This window comes from Hydractinia symbiolongicarpus, chromosome 11 (genome assembly GCF_029227915.1).
Source record: "Hydractinia symbiolongicarpus strain clone_291-10 chromosome 11, HSymV2.1, whole genome shotgun sequence".
In the NCBI taxonomy this organism is placed as follows: Eukaryota; Metazoa; Cnidaria; class Hydrozoa; order Anthoathecata; family Hydractiniidae; genus Hydractinia; species Hydractinia symbiolongicarpus.
The window spans coordinates 22,019,822-22,033,771 of record NC_079885.1 but is presented as its reverse complement, the minus strand read 5'-3'; the positions used below and the strand labels follow the sequence as shown (position 1 = coordinate 22,033,771).

Here is a 13,950-nt window from a genome sequence, read left to right as displayed (position 1 = left end):
TATCGCTGTCTGTATAACCGACTCTCCACATCCCGAACTATTTTTGACTCGCCAAGTTCGCTAATTAAGATTCTGCTCGCAGGCTATAACGCGTTTCTAAACGTGGAGCAACTCTACGCTGCATTAAGCAATAACGTTGTTTGCTGATCTACGGTCTGAATCGTAAGTTTTTATTGGTTACAATTATAGGTTTCATTTGCGAGTTCAACAATTGTTGCATTTGGTAATCATAGTACAAGGGGTGGGGTTTATTAAACACGTGAATAACTTATTAAAAGTTAAAGAATTTTAGAACAAAAGAACATATATTACAATCACCCAGGGGCGGATCTAGAATTTTCTAAAACTTAGTCTAAATATTGCTGCTGCGCAGCAATATTTTGACTAAGTCTTGAGTTTAAAAGCCGGGGGTCTTGCGGGACTCTGTAAGCCCCCCTAGTGGGTCTGGCAAACCTTCGCTAATTTAAGTTTTGCAGGTACAAAAATCGCCAAAAATTGTCTTCCGATTTATCTAGTTATTTATAAAATTTATGAAAAGAGACGCTAAGCTATAAGAAAATCTCCAAGAACATTATTTATAAGAATCAACTCTCCGTCTTACACGTCTTATTTTAGATAGATAAAAGCACTAAAATTAACAGGGATTAACTACAATAAAGTGAGACAAATGTGATTGTATTTCAATATTTATAAACTTTTGCTATTTCTGCCAATATCAGGCTTCATCAGCATGACTAGGTGAATCAAATGATTACACCAGTCATGGACAGCAAAATAAAACACAATCATAACAAAAACAATAAGAATATGGTGATTCACCATATTCTATAAAAGATTTAAATCTAAATAAAGGTTACAAAAAACAAATCTGTAATGTTTTACGGAATTTTAATATTCGAAGTATTTGCCATGATAAATTGACGGTAAGAAAAGAAGCCAAAAGGTTTCCAACCAGTATATAATAATGCTAGGTTTTTTATTTAAACAATTTTTACCTGATGTAACTCATCTAAAAACACTTATTCATCAATGGGTCATAATAATGATGTTATTTCAGCCAGTTCTGTTTTCCCATCTCTCATGCAGTCTTTTCCACTACCGTTCTATCTAAAGAATATTTAACCCTATTCCGTCCGGGGGGGGGGGGGGGGGGGGGCGGATTCCGCCCTTCCTGACGGGTTTTTTTTAATAACTCCTTATAGCTATGTTATATGGCTATGAAACTTACTGAGTTTCAATATTTATCTATATGACACCTGCATGCTATATTTTCAGGTCCCATACCTTTCAGAGGCCTTGATATTAGCCATTACTCCAACCTACTCCAAAAAATCTCTATGAAATCCTTATAATGAGGAAAATCTAATAACTCCTGCTAGGATTATCCTTAGAACTTAAAACTTGCAACACAACTTTGTTTTATTAAGAAGAATCATTTTGCATAACTTGGACACGTGATCAACCCGATTTTTTTTAACAAATTTTAATCTTCTGATGACATCACAGAAAATGTGCTGATGCACAAGATGATCTTTTATGACGTACTATAAGTGTGCCAAGTTTGATTCAATTGGAACAGCCTTATGAGAAGTTATTGATTAACCTTATTAGCCTTAGTCGAACCATTGACCCGCACGGACAACATCGCATCGAAGGTGCGGTAATAATCATCTGGGGGTTTGGGGGCGTTGTGAGCCCCCCAACGGGTCCAACGCCTTTTTACACCCTTTAAGCACTGAAACGCCGTAAAACCGACTCTCTGGCATACGCGATAGATAAATGACAACATAAAATACATTAAAATCTTTATCATGAAGGTTGTAATCAAACCAGCAATAAGACAACACAACACCATCATGTTTTTTTATAGACTGACAGTTATTAAAGCAATAATTAAAATGTTCATTCTTCTTTCTTCATATTTAGCACCAAAATAAAGTTTTCTGCAGATTGGAGGTCATTAAAAAATAACCAAATCAAAATCTTCTTCTTCATAAATATAATGAAAAGTTCAAAAATATAGTGAGATGGAGCCACCAAAAATGCCTTCATACAAATCATTGAAAACCCTCATGTTAATAGAACGTTCCACACATCGTGATACAAACATTAAAATTATGGGCATAGTTCGGATTATTAGTTAAGTAAGGAACATTCTTGCGTAAAAATTTTAACCAAATTTTGGAAAATTTGTTACATTTGATGTAATGTATAAAGCATGAATTACAGACAACAAGGATATATATAAAGCTTATTTTTTTTTTCTATAAAATGTTAGCATGACTACTATTAATTTTAACAGATACATTGCCAACATCATCATAACATTGACCTTATCGATTCTGTATATATATCAAGAGAAAGGTCATAAGGTTTTTAAAATGAGCTTTGAAAAAGACAAACCTGAGAACCTTCACTACAATGAATAAACCTTAAGACGTCCTCTCGCAAGTAACAATGGGAAGAATAATCGTGATTACTGAGGTGTGGAGCTTATCGTAGTGACATTATATTTTCCAATACCGTTAAGTAGAACCTGAAGGGAATGAATCTACCAAGGTTCTGCAGATAAAACTTGTTTAGGTTTAATAGGTTTCGATTTTAAGTTAAAGAATTGCTTTTTACAAATGGAAGAAATCTCGTCATTAGTGCTAGAAGAACCACATTGATTAACTTTTGGTTAACGTTTGGTTAATGCAAAAGGAACAACTTCGAGATGATACACACGTTTCCTTTTTCCTTTCTTTTGCTTTGTTATCATAACGCATGACAACCTAGCTTAAAATATTGAGCAGAACGCTTTAACGTAGCTTTACTTAAACTTAAAGAAACTGAAAGGATTTTGTCATTATCGCAAAATAAAATAGATACTGGTTGTAAATTTTTATTTGAAGGCAGATGCGGAAAAATCGTCTGATTTAAAACCGTCTTGAATCATAGCTGACCACAATCAGGATAAAAAGTTAAAATATTTCCCTTAAATAAACTGTTTTAAGGGCTTATAAGAATAGCTTTATTCTGTATAGCTACAAGATCTGCTGTCTACACAGAGTCACACAGAAGAGGAATGGCTAGCTAACTGAAAATTGAAAGTGCTTTCTACACAGGAAAACAAATCTGAAGATTTACATACAGATACAAAAATTGGATGGTTCGAGTATAGAGAATTTTCGTGAAGCTCTATACAAGTTAAAGCTAAATACGGATCCACGTTTGACATCAACATCATGCTTTCTTCACCTTCACAACTTCGCTAGCCTTGTTTTTATTTTCGATTTTCTTGCGTATTTTCTATAGCCATATATGGAGCGAATTTTTAACCTGTCTGCGAAATTTACTAGTCAATGGGATGCATCCAAAATTACCATAAATGGAAGACACAAGACCGTACATAGGCATAATTTTCGCAGGTAATCCTGCGAAAATTACGCATTGTAGCCCATTACCTTATCATAAACATCAGGTGAATTCACCATGTCAGGAACATTTAGTATAAAGTGTCCTTTTTCCTTCTTTCCCTCTAGATCAAGTATCATGCAACAAGTCTCTTGGCACATTCAAATTCCAGACTTGTCGTACCTTTTTCTAGGCTTTTTAACTCTTCTTTGATTGCGTCCCTGACAGCTTTACCTGATATACTTATGTCAGAGTATCATATACCAAGTGCCTTTAATCTTCTGGCAAGCGTTCTCCGAGCTTCACTTATGACAAGAAGTCTCTCAACATATATTCCAGAATTTTCATTCGTTTAAAGGGGCTAGTTGAAGACATGGAGTACGCCAACTGGGATAGTGTTTGGGGTGGTATTTGAGATATTTTATTCGATGATTAGTTTTGCAGATGGAAACCGTCCCAAAAGAGTTGGACTGGATGGTTTTTATTAGCAATAACTTGACATGTACACAACTTGAAAAAAAGGCTTCCTCCACCATGCAATTTTCTCACAACAAATATTCTAGCTATAATGACCAAAGAGCATGGTAAAGAAGCTAGTTAATTTCAAATGTAGTTAACTTTAAAAGGAGGCCTCTCCCCGTCAAGGCTCTCGTGTCAATTTTTTTACCTTATAAAGCTGTCTTGACAATGATCAAATAACATGGAAACCAGGCTGTGTAAGAGTTTCATTACGCCACATGCAATGTACAGTCAAACCTTTATAGCTAAAAGATTGATTGCATTATACATGTGGCAACCCAACCTTGTTCCCAGGGCTTTTTGTCTCTCATCGGCGCTACGCTTGCCGTCCGATATGCGAAAAGAGACATGTCCTGGGATCGAGGTTGGTGGCAACTATCCTAGAAACCGCACCGTACACTGTATTAGTCGTTTTCGTTAAGGACATTCCTCGTAAATGTTCGTATAAGAAAAATGCGAAAAGAACTACCTTATTCCATGAAATTAACAATTCATGAAATTAACGTGGTTTTTCAAAATTCGCGTTAATTTAATGACCTTTAATTAAAAGCAGTGTTAATTTCATGGCTCGTTAATTAAAATACTGTTAATTTGGTGACTTTTTTATAATATATAAAAGCCTAAAAAACATAAAAATATATTTTTTACAAATTTACTAATGTGTCTCAACGGTTTTTAATGGCTTTTCAACGGGTTTTTTCTCAGCAACATTTTTAAATTAGCTTTTGTATCACCTTCATACTCTTCCTTTCATACTAATCCTAGTGGAAACTGATCTGAAAGCGCTTTTTTTCCAAAATTTCTATTTCGAATTCCAAACCACCTTGTAATAGAGGAGACTACTTCATATATTCAGATTTGACGGAAGTGTTGATTTCAATCGAACTTGGCCTGAATACAAAAACGGATTTGGTGAAGTTGGCCGGAGGAGAGTTCTGGCTTGGTCTTGAGAAGATCTTCAATTTGGTTGTTGCTGATAATCACGAGGTGTACATTGAAGCTTCTTCTAATTCTGAAACAGTGTTTTTCCTACATTCAGGATTCAAACTTGCCAATGAAGCGCTAATGTACAGATGGACGTACGACGAATGTCTTGATGGTGTGTGTCTTCCCTTTTTACACCACAAAGATCAGCCATTTTACACTTATGACAACTCACCTGGAACCGGATGCCCTGCGGAGTATTCAGGCGGCTGGTGGTATAACGTTTGTGTGCTTTTTAATATGAATGGAGGTTACTATTTTAACTCATTGGGAAATCATGGTATTGCATGGTCAAATTCAAATTCAGGCTGGTACACAGACTTAAGAAAATCTGTCATGATGGTGAGACGGAATAGCACTTAATTATTCAAAATCGTTTAATCAAGGCGGAATATTTTGGCCGTTTTTATGAATTTCGTACGTCTATACCAGGTCTAATGTCCTGTAATAGATGAACATGTAGAAAGTTTGTGAACGTTGACAATGTTATTATTATTAAGTAATAACAAGAACCATTGGTCTGACGTAAGAGAAAATGATTAATAAATAGGCAAATCTTAATAAAAAAAGATGGATTTTGCGATACAGAGAAAAAACAGTATTTTGCGTACGGATCTAGACTTTTTTGTTTTTTCTTGTATTTTTACGCATAATAAATATTATTTCCACGATTTTTCTTGATTGTGTTGTGAACACGTAGAAAGCAAGGTGGTCAAATAGCTGACTTTCAAATGTTTACAAAAGTTTGCAAATCTGCGGGGTTTTTCCAACCTCGTCCCCAAGGCTCTTTTACCCCTATGATATCCCGACTGGACGGCTCCGTAATTTTTTTTCTACATGCGCACACATTCTTGCAGGTTTAAAAGCAGGGCAAAACGAGGTAAAATGGTTACTATTGAAGTTTATACAGAATTTTTTAGAAGCATAAAATCCAAACGGGACTAAAATTAACTTTTTGAACTAGTTTTTTAGAGAGAACTTCGTTTTTAAGATGGATTTATTTGACTTGTGTGGTCTGTAGTTTATACATATACAGTTGAACTCATGTAATTCGACTCTTCAGGGGATCTCACGATTTGGTCGAATTACATGAGTTGTTGAATTAAAGGAGTTTTGTTTTAAGGGTTTCATTCTGAAGGGACCGAAGAATTTGGTCGATTTACATGATTTTTCGATTTATGGGATGTCGTTTTACATGAGTTCAACCGTATATATATTTTGGCTCGCGTAACCCGCTATAGGGCTATAAGGTGCCTGTGGGTCATAAGGTGCCTGCAGGGCATGAATACCCAAATAATTGTGTTTATATGACGAGATACGTCTTGGTATAGTTGTATAATTTATTACAAATTCATTCCATGTAAAAAATTAATTAAATAATGTCATAGGGATCTGAAATGACGTCAAGCATACCATAAATAGGCCATTCTCCTCATTCTACAAACTCTGTGTTATTAATACCTTTTATCTGTCCGTGATACGAGCTGATTATGTGTTATTAAGAATGCACGTAATATTTTTGGCCGAAGTAGCAAAGGAGATATATTGTTAAAGATTCCCGCGGATTTACAACGTGCTAACGAAACTTGCCGGTTAACATCGCGCATGTAATTTTTTATTATCTAATCCACCGGATCTGCTAACAGTGCTATAAATAGACGCATTTTGTCTGTCTGTCTGTCTGCAAGAAAAGTGTCGTGTAACGGGCACACGAAATAGCATTAATTTAAAGACGGACGGCCCGTGGATTTTTCCACAGGTTGACGACCAGTAAACCCGGGGATTTTTCCACGGGTTGACTCGTAAAGGACGGGCGATCTTTGACTAGTCTTTATTAAATTTTCGCTGTCTGTCTGTGAGACAAAGATGACAGCTGCATGTAGCGACAGGTAAATTCTGGTGGAGTTTTAATGGGCTTATTATTAGCTTGCTAAACTTTCAACCACTACAGAACTTATTAGTTGAGACAAAACCTATATGATGGAACTCAAAACCGTAATTAAAAGATGTCGGGGGAAAATAACCTTATTATTATAAAACCCAGGCTAATCCCACAAATATAGCAGAATATACTGTTCTGTATACTGTGATAGAAGCAGATTAAATAAAAGCAGGGCTTTTTTGCAAATAATTTCGACCTTCTTTAAATTTTTTAAATATTTTTTTAGTTGATATATTTTGCGGCACATAATTCCATGAATTCAGCAAAATCTGCGAAAATAGCAAACGTTATTATCCGTGAAAATGAGTAACACTAAGTTTGAATTTGACACATGTCAAATTCCGTTTCTACGGTTCGATACGGTACTCATTCCGTCTAAGGTCGACCTAAAGCGCCGACGCTTTAAATTATTCTCGCTCTGCTGCTGTTTTTTAGCCCTTATTTTCCGAGATACATTAGAAATCAACATTTTCGGACGAAAAAACTTTCGGATTTTTTTTTGTCCGAGAATTTTGATTTTTCTAATTTTTTTTAAAGAGGATAAGTGCGTAGAAATTATATACAAGGTAATCAGAAAATCAATAAAAACTGCAGTTATTAAACCTTTATTTTCGTTATTTTCACATTTGGCTGAGGCTCTATCTATAAAGTTGGATCCTGAAGACCCTTTCTGGATTTTGATTGAATATATGTACACTTTAAATGTTTTTAGGCTTCTTTTTGTGTCATTTTCCGTAATCATTACTTTTGAAATGTGGTTAAACTTCGTTCAAAAGACTTACCCATACATTTTTTGACTTTAATTCTAATCCGAAAATTTTCCGCTGAAATTAAAAAATTGTGTTCGAAAGTTTTTCCGCCGAAAATTTTAGTTCTTAATGGACGCTCATTGGCGTCACTGAAAGGACGAAATACCGTCATGCCATTTAGTGGACATTACTCGTAACCACTCAACTTTTTCATATACACGTCGTTATATAAAAAACATATTTTTCAGCCTGGTTATTTCTTACTTTAAAAAGAAATTTTCGGGAAATTTATGGAGTCAGAGCTCAGTTTTACACAAAATTAAATTTGACAAGATCCCCGTTAATCAATAAACTTTTTTCAATTTTCTCAATACTTTGCGAGTTAGCATTTAAAAGTACCTACCATCCCAGCCGCAAGTGTGCATCATATAAACAATAATATCAAGCAGCAGTGCCCAACCCGGATATGGTTAAGATGCCTAGTGATCACAAACCCGCGTCAACCCTATCAAATCAAACAAAACATTTTGTAAAAGGAACACTCCATCCCTCCTCTTTCTTAGATAAACGCATTCTTAATAACGGTAAAGCCACCTAGGGCAAGCTTTTAGGAAAAGTAAATTTTTTATTCCTTTTAAACTTAAGAAAAGAATTAAAAATAACCCTTCACTGTGCTGTGTGTACGCAGATGTTCTGGGTATAAGAGAACAAAAGATTCTTTATTGCATGTATAATTATATGCTGTATATTCTTCTGCTTTCTCTTCTAATTTACAGACCAGATGTTATATAATTCTCGGACCATTTTTTTAAAAGAATTTTACCAATGCCAAGGAGCAAATCCTTCTATATACATTCAACTTCATACAGCTAATCAAACCATGACACCGTTTCTATCTGTTATCCATGATAATGATAGGTTCGCTAGGAGGGTATCCTTGCAACTCCAAGAAGATATATCGAAAATCAAAACGACCACCAGAAGTCTACAAAATGATACAGATCATTAACAAAACTCAAAAAACATCGTAAAAACACAGGAGACAAACAATTATACCCTTCTCCCTTCAGTATTATTAATCCTTATGTAAATTAAATAGAGAAGAGAGGGGGAGGGTAACATTCCCTGGGGGGGAGGGGGCCTGCCACTTAAAGGGATCAGTTTTGCTTGATAATGACAGAAAACGGAGAATTGAAAAACAGAGAGTTATAACAACGAAAAAGAGAAGTAGATTTCTCTATACAAGTCTTCAGTCAAAATAACCGTCCCTACCTCTCTAGCTTCAGCATGCACTGTAGCTTTTCTCTTGCTTCCAGATACATAAAACTGTATTCTCATATGATTCACACCGTCCACAACATACTCTTGAAAGCTAAAAGACGAACAATAACTATACAAACTGTTTACAAAATGATTCTTCATGACTATGTTGTCCAGTGATCGATAAACTAGATTTAGTGATCGTAACACAGTAATGTAATTAATGCTTTATGAGCAGGATGCACTCTCTTCAATAATAGCCGTATTTCGTCTGTCTGTCTCTGCGCGAACCCCCCGCTGAATTAGAAAATCGTGCTACGGAAACACGAATATCAAATGCGACATATTTTTATCAACTTTGTTGCGACGGGTTAATTTAAGGGACGGGCGAACCCGTGGATTTTTCCACGGGCTAACGACTAGTCTATAATAATAGCCGTCATCTGTCTGTTTGTCTGTCTGTTACGGAAACACCCAATGCGATATATAAAGGACAGGCGATCCCGTCCACGGGTTGACGACTAGTTCTTTATATCATTTTAAATTGACGCGCACATAATTTGTTTTACTTTATTTGCCTAATTAACGCAATTTTTGATGCAAACAACCCCAATTGTGAATTTGCAGACAACACCCTGGTGGGCAGCCAACACATTTGCATGTATAAGAAAATACAACTTTTACCAGCAAATGACATTCGAAACCTATTTTATTATTGAAAATCAAAAACAAACAACAGCAAAAAAATACTACAAAGCAAGACAGTTCTAAAAACATGGCGAGCGATAAAAAAAGTCTTCAGAATGTTGTTTCAACCAACAGCAACAAGATTGTGTCAGAAAGTTAAGGCTGATCTCTCTGACACAATCCTTCTGAGGAATATCTTTCTTCCTGTGGCGTCTGAGGAGTGCAGCTAGTTTTCAAAAAATAAATAAAATTCTTAGGATTTAACGTAAATTGAATTCACACGTGTAAACGAAGCACTATTCGAAAAAATACTCATTACAAAAAAATTACGTACATGTAAATGAGGCCTTAACGACAAATGACACTATTATGGAAAACATACTATGTGAACTCGGCTGTACTAATTACTTTATTCAGAAAGATAAATATCATTGTTTGTAAACTAATAATTAGCTGCTATAAGGTTTGATTCGCAAACTTGTAGTATCGACTTTTTAGGGAACAACATTAACGTGTTTCGATATTGTTTTGATATGATAGCGTAACTTACTCGACATTTCGATATGTTAGCGTAACTTATTTCGAAATTGTTTTGATATTATAGCGTAACTTCCTCGACAGTTCGATATTGTTTAGATATTATAGCGTAAGTGACTTGACAGTTCGATATCGTATCGATTACTTGACTTACTTGACATGTCTGCGTCTACCTCGTGATGTTTCTTCACCATAACCTTTCATACCATCCCCTACTTCATAAATTGCCTGAAAAGAAAATCCGATAACATGCGATAAAATTACAACTGCGGTAAAATTAAATATAAAAAACAACTCCTGAGAATTTTTGAACATTAACCCTCGAAATTGAATCTGGAGAGTTATCGCACTTTAAAACAACTGTTCTAATATACAATTTGATATAAAGGAAAACTGTTCATGGAAATATAAACATGTTTAAAGAAATTAGAAACTATAAAACTAAATAAGCATCTGACACAAATGTATAAAAAAAACGTGTTTAATATTAAAATAGTCTGTTTTTCCCAGAATTTTCTTTTCCACATGAATGACACAATAACACATACAGCATATACTACACCGACACTAATAGGATAATAACAGTATGGACAATCGAAACATATCTACACAGCAGGTTTTATTGTCCCTTATATTTTACTATAACTACTATATGTTACTATAACTTTCCAATAAAAAAAGACATTTTTATATCATATAAGCTGCTAACAATAAAATTCATCACACCTTTAGGTCTGCTTTAACAATTTTGAAAGCTTTAGAATAGACAGCATTAGAGCTAAATCCAAATAACAACTCATTTGCAACATACCAAACCAGTGCTCCTAAAAATCAGTGAAAAAATATTTTTTGGTACCAAAAGTACTTTAAGTATTAAAGGAAAAAAAGATGGAAATGTGAGACTTGAAAGGCTACTGTGTAAACCACACAGTAGCCTTTTAAGTGCTGCAAAGATCAGGAAAGGAGTTAACCTAGTTAACCCTATTCAGGCCGGGGAGGGGGGCATTTTTGCCCCAGCCCCAGCCCCAGGACTACACTCGCCCCCATATACCCCGGTCTGAATACGGTTAACTGAACTAGATATCCTTGAAGAAAGCTTTCTTCAAGGATATCTAATTCAGTTTCTCTCAAACGAATGCTTAGACGCAGATAAATGCCAGAGTAAATCCTTAAAATTCAAATCCATCTCATTACAATTAACCAATGAGCACAAAGCCAGCATAGTCACATATTACCCTCTTAAATAATACAAGAATTAATTTGATCAGGTGAGTGAAGCCATTCTCGCTAAAAACAAAAGATTCCCAATATTGAACACATGAGCAAAGAACTAAAGAATTGACTAATCAAAATGTGTGGTTAGAATTCTGACAACAGAAAAATCTTTTGAGACCCAGAGTTATTTTTCCCTCTTAACTATTCCCATTTCCTGGTGGTAAGAAAAGTTATGCTGGGTCTCCCGGCTAGAATCGAGTGGGACTAGACAAGACAAGGATACTACCTCCTTGCAATAAGCTAGATGGCAGCCATATATCCTCGTTGCAAACACCTTTCTCTTAACATGTACCAAAATGGTATCAATCAATGAATAATGCCACAAAAAATTTGCCACACCTGTTATGCTGTTTTGAACTGGGGAGAGGCACAACATGCCAAACGGTTTAAAATGTTTGCTTAGGGTGTTTTTTTAGTAAAATATTAGAAGCTTTGACAGTTGCTCTGATTCTATTCCAGTCCAATTACCACATTATCATATTATATATTAAATAAAACCAACATCAAAAACATAACAGACAAAGCTACATATAGCATCACTACAATGCAGTAATTTATATAATATGATAGTATGGATTGACAATTTTTTCTTACACGTAATGACGGCCAAATGTAATGAAGGCAATGTGATTTAATACAATCATGATAAAGAATGTCGCTAAATGAGTTTTTCATGTCAGAATTTATTAATGGCAATACAGTGGCATATCAGTAGCATTTTTTTTGGCAGGCCCTTTTTAGAAGAAACAATACTGCAACAATAAACAGTAGACCTGTAAATGCATCAGAATTGGTATTCTGGAAATGATTTACATTGAAGTTTAAAAATCTATTTGATACATCGTATTAATAAACAACAAATATGTGTTGTGCTTCAATGCAGATACATGCTGGTCATAATTTTCTATTAACTTGATGGAACAGATTTTGAATTCTGAACTGCTAAATGTTCTTTAAATCTTTTTAGAATGTGTATGACATTAGAAGCGTTTAATGTTCGTCCAGATTTACATATGGAGTATATACAGTTTAATTAAAAAATTCGTCAATAACAGTTAACTTACACAAATAATAAATTCCTATATTTAACTTTTTTCTTATTGCTTATATAACTATATAAATAAAATACTCAATATATACTATAATTAATAAAAACTAACCAGTAACACCAAAGCCAAAGAGTAAAATTCCAACATAACTTGCATCCTTGCCAGCTTGTTTCACTTGCCAAAAAAAAACAACAGCAAATACAAGTAAGTACACTGCACCCAATACCTGTTGAATATACTTTTAAAGAATGCTTACTCTTTGCTGCATAATAGAATAGGTTGGACTAAACAGGGCGTGGAAATTGTTTTAGAAATTTAATAGCATAAAATCTTTCTTACAGGTTAAAATCAAGCACAAGAGTCACTATGCATGTGTTAATTTTTATGCAAAGCAAATATATATATTACTAAATTTTAGGCAATAACAATTTTTTTGCTCAAATGCACGAAAGTTCAGAATGTGCAAAAGTTAATAACGAATACATGGTTTTTTTAAAATGCATGACATTTTTTAAGCACGTGCTAAGCATTATGTAAAGCCTAAGAAAAAAGTTTGTTTCGTGAGTAGTTTTTCTTTATTCTGTAAGTCTGAATCAACCAGTATGTGGTGACATGAAATTTTTTTTTCAAATAAGCATGTTTTGAGCCTGATTATTTGTTTTTCATAAGCATATTCCAATAAATATTTTTGTTATTAAGCATAACCTTAGCATACTTTGAGCTTAAAAAAATACTTTTTATAAGCATTCTTCAGCTTCATTTTAAAATTTCAATTGTTTTTAAAAAAACATGTAAAAATTTGTTTTTCAATAGAAAAGTTTTTGCAACCTAAACAGGGCAAATTTACTACATACCTTTTTGTCCAACAGTAACAGCTCCTGCATCTGGTTTTACATCCTCTGATATTTGACTGTCTTTTCCATGAAAATTTCCACTTTTAAATGTTATTCTTCTATCAAGTCTTTGAATATTAGGACGGCAAGTTATTGATAATATATATCTTTGTGTAGGAATGTTTAGACAACTGCGAAGAGTTTTTGTACTATAAAGTTTTAACATGATACCATTTCAACTTGCTTTAACTGCAACACAAAACAGTTCTGGAATTAAACTGACAGTTTACAATTTGAAAACCGAATACATTCTATACGTGTATAAATTATTTTACAAAGTGTACCATTTTTACTTACTCATATTGCAACACATTTTTTAACAAACCTGACAGGGAGTCTATTCCAAAATTTCTTACCCTGATCTTATATTTTAAAACCAGAAGTTTTCTAAGTTTCTTATTTCAACGTTCAGGTTTGGTGGAAGTATTAGGTGTGATTGCCTAATCAGTTATGTATCACATTATACTTGAAGTTCTGACTAAAAACATCATTGAATAATATGCATTAAAATTGTTTTTGTTGTAGTTTGGAATATGTAAATAAGTAATCAATTGAAAACACACATATCCTCCCTGTAATGGTTTGTTTGTTTGTTTCTATAGTTTTTCAGCTCAGGAAACCTAAATCACCCAGGTCAGAAAAACAACACAATGTAGATT

At 34.2% G+C, this 13,950-nt stretch overlaps 1 protein-coding gene and 1 pseudogene across 1 annotated transcript; one reads left to right on the top strand and one right to left on the bottom strand.

The window, feature by feature from the left end:
- The first annotated feature begins 4,096 nt into the window (after window positions 1-4,096).
- LOC130613525 (angiopoietin-related protein 1-like) lies at window positions 4,097-6,172 on the top strand (annotated as a pseudogene).
- A 2,147-nt stretch (window positions 6,173-8,319) lies between these two features.
- LOC130614235 (mitochondrial import inner membrane translocase subunit Tim21-like) lies at window positions 8,320-13,847 on the bottom strand. Its single transcript, XM_057435657.1, has 6 exons — window positions 13,253-13,847; window positions 12,510-12,572; window positions 10,801-10,898; window positions 10,229-10,302; window positions 8,863-8,962; window positions 8,320-8,575 (listed from the first exon to the last, which is right to left on the bottom strand). Exons 1-6 carry the CDS (start codon window positions 13,455-13,457, stop codon window positions 8,483-8,485), a joined length of 633 nt encoding a protein of 210 aa, XP_057291640.1. The 5' UTR covers window positions 13,458-13,847; the 3' UTR covers window positions 8,320-8,482.
- Window positions 13,848-13,950: the final 103 nt, after the last annotated feature.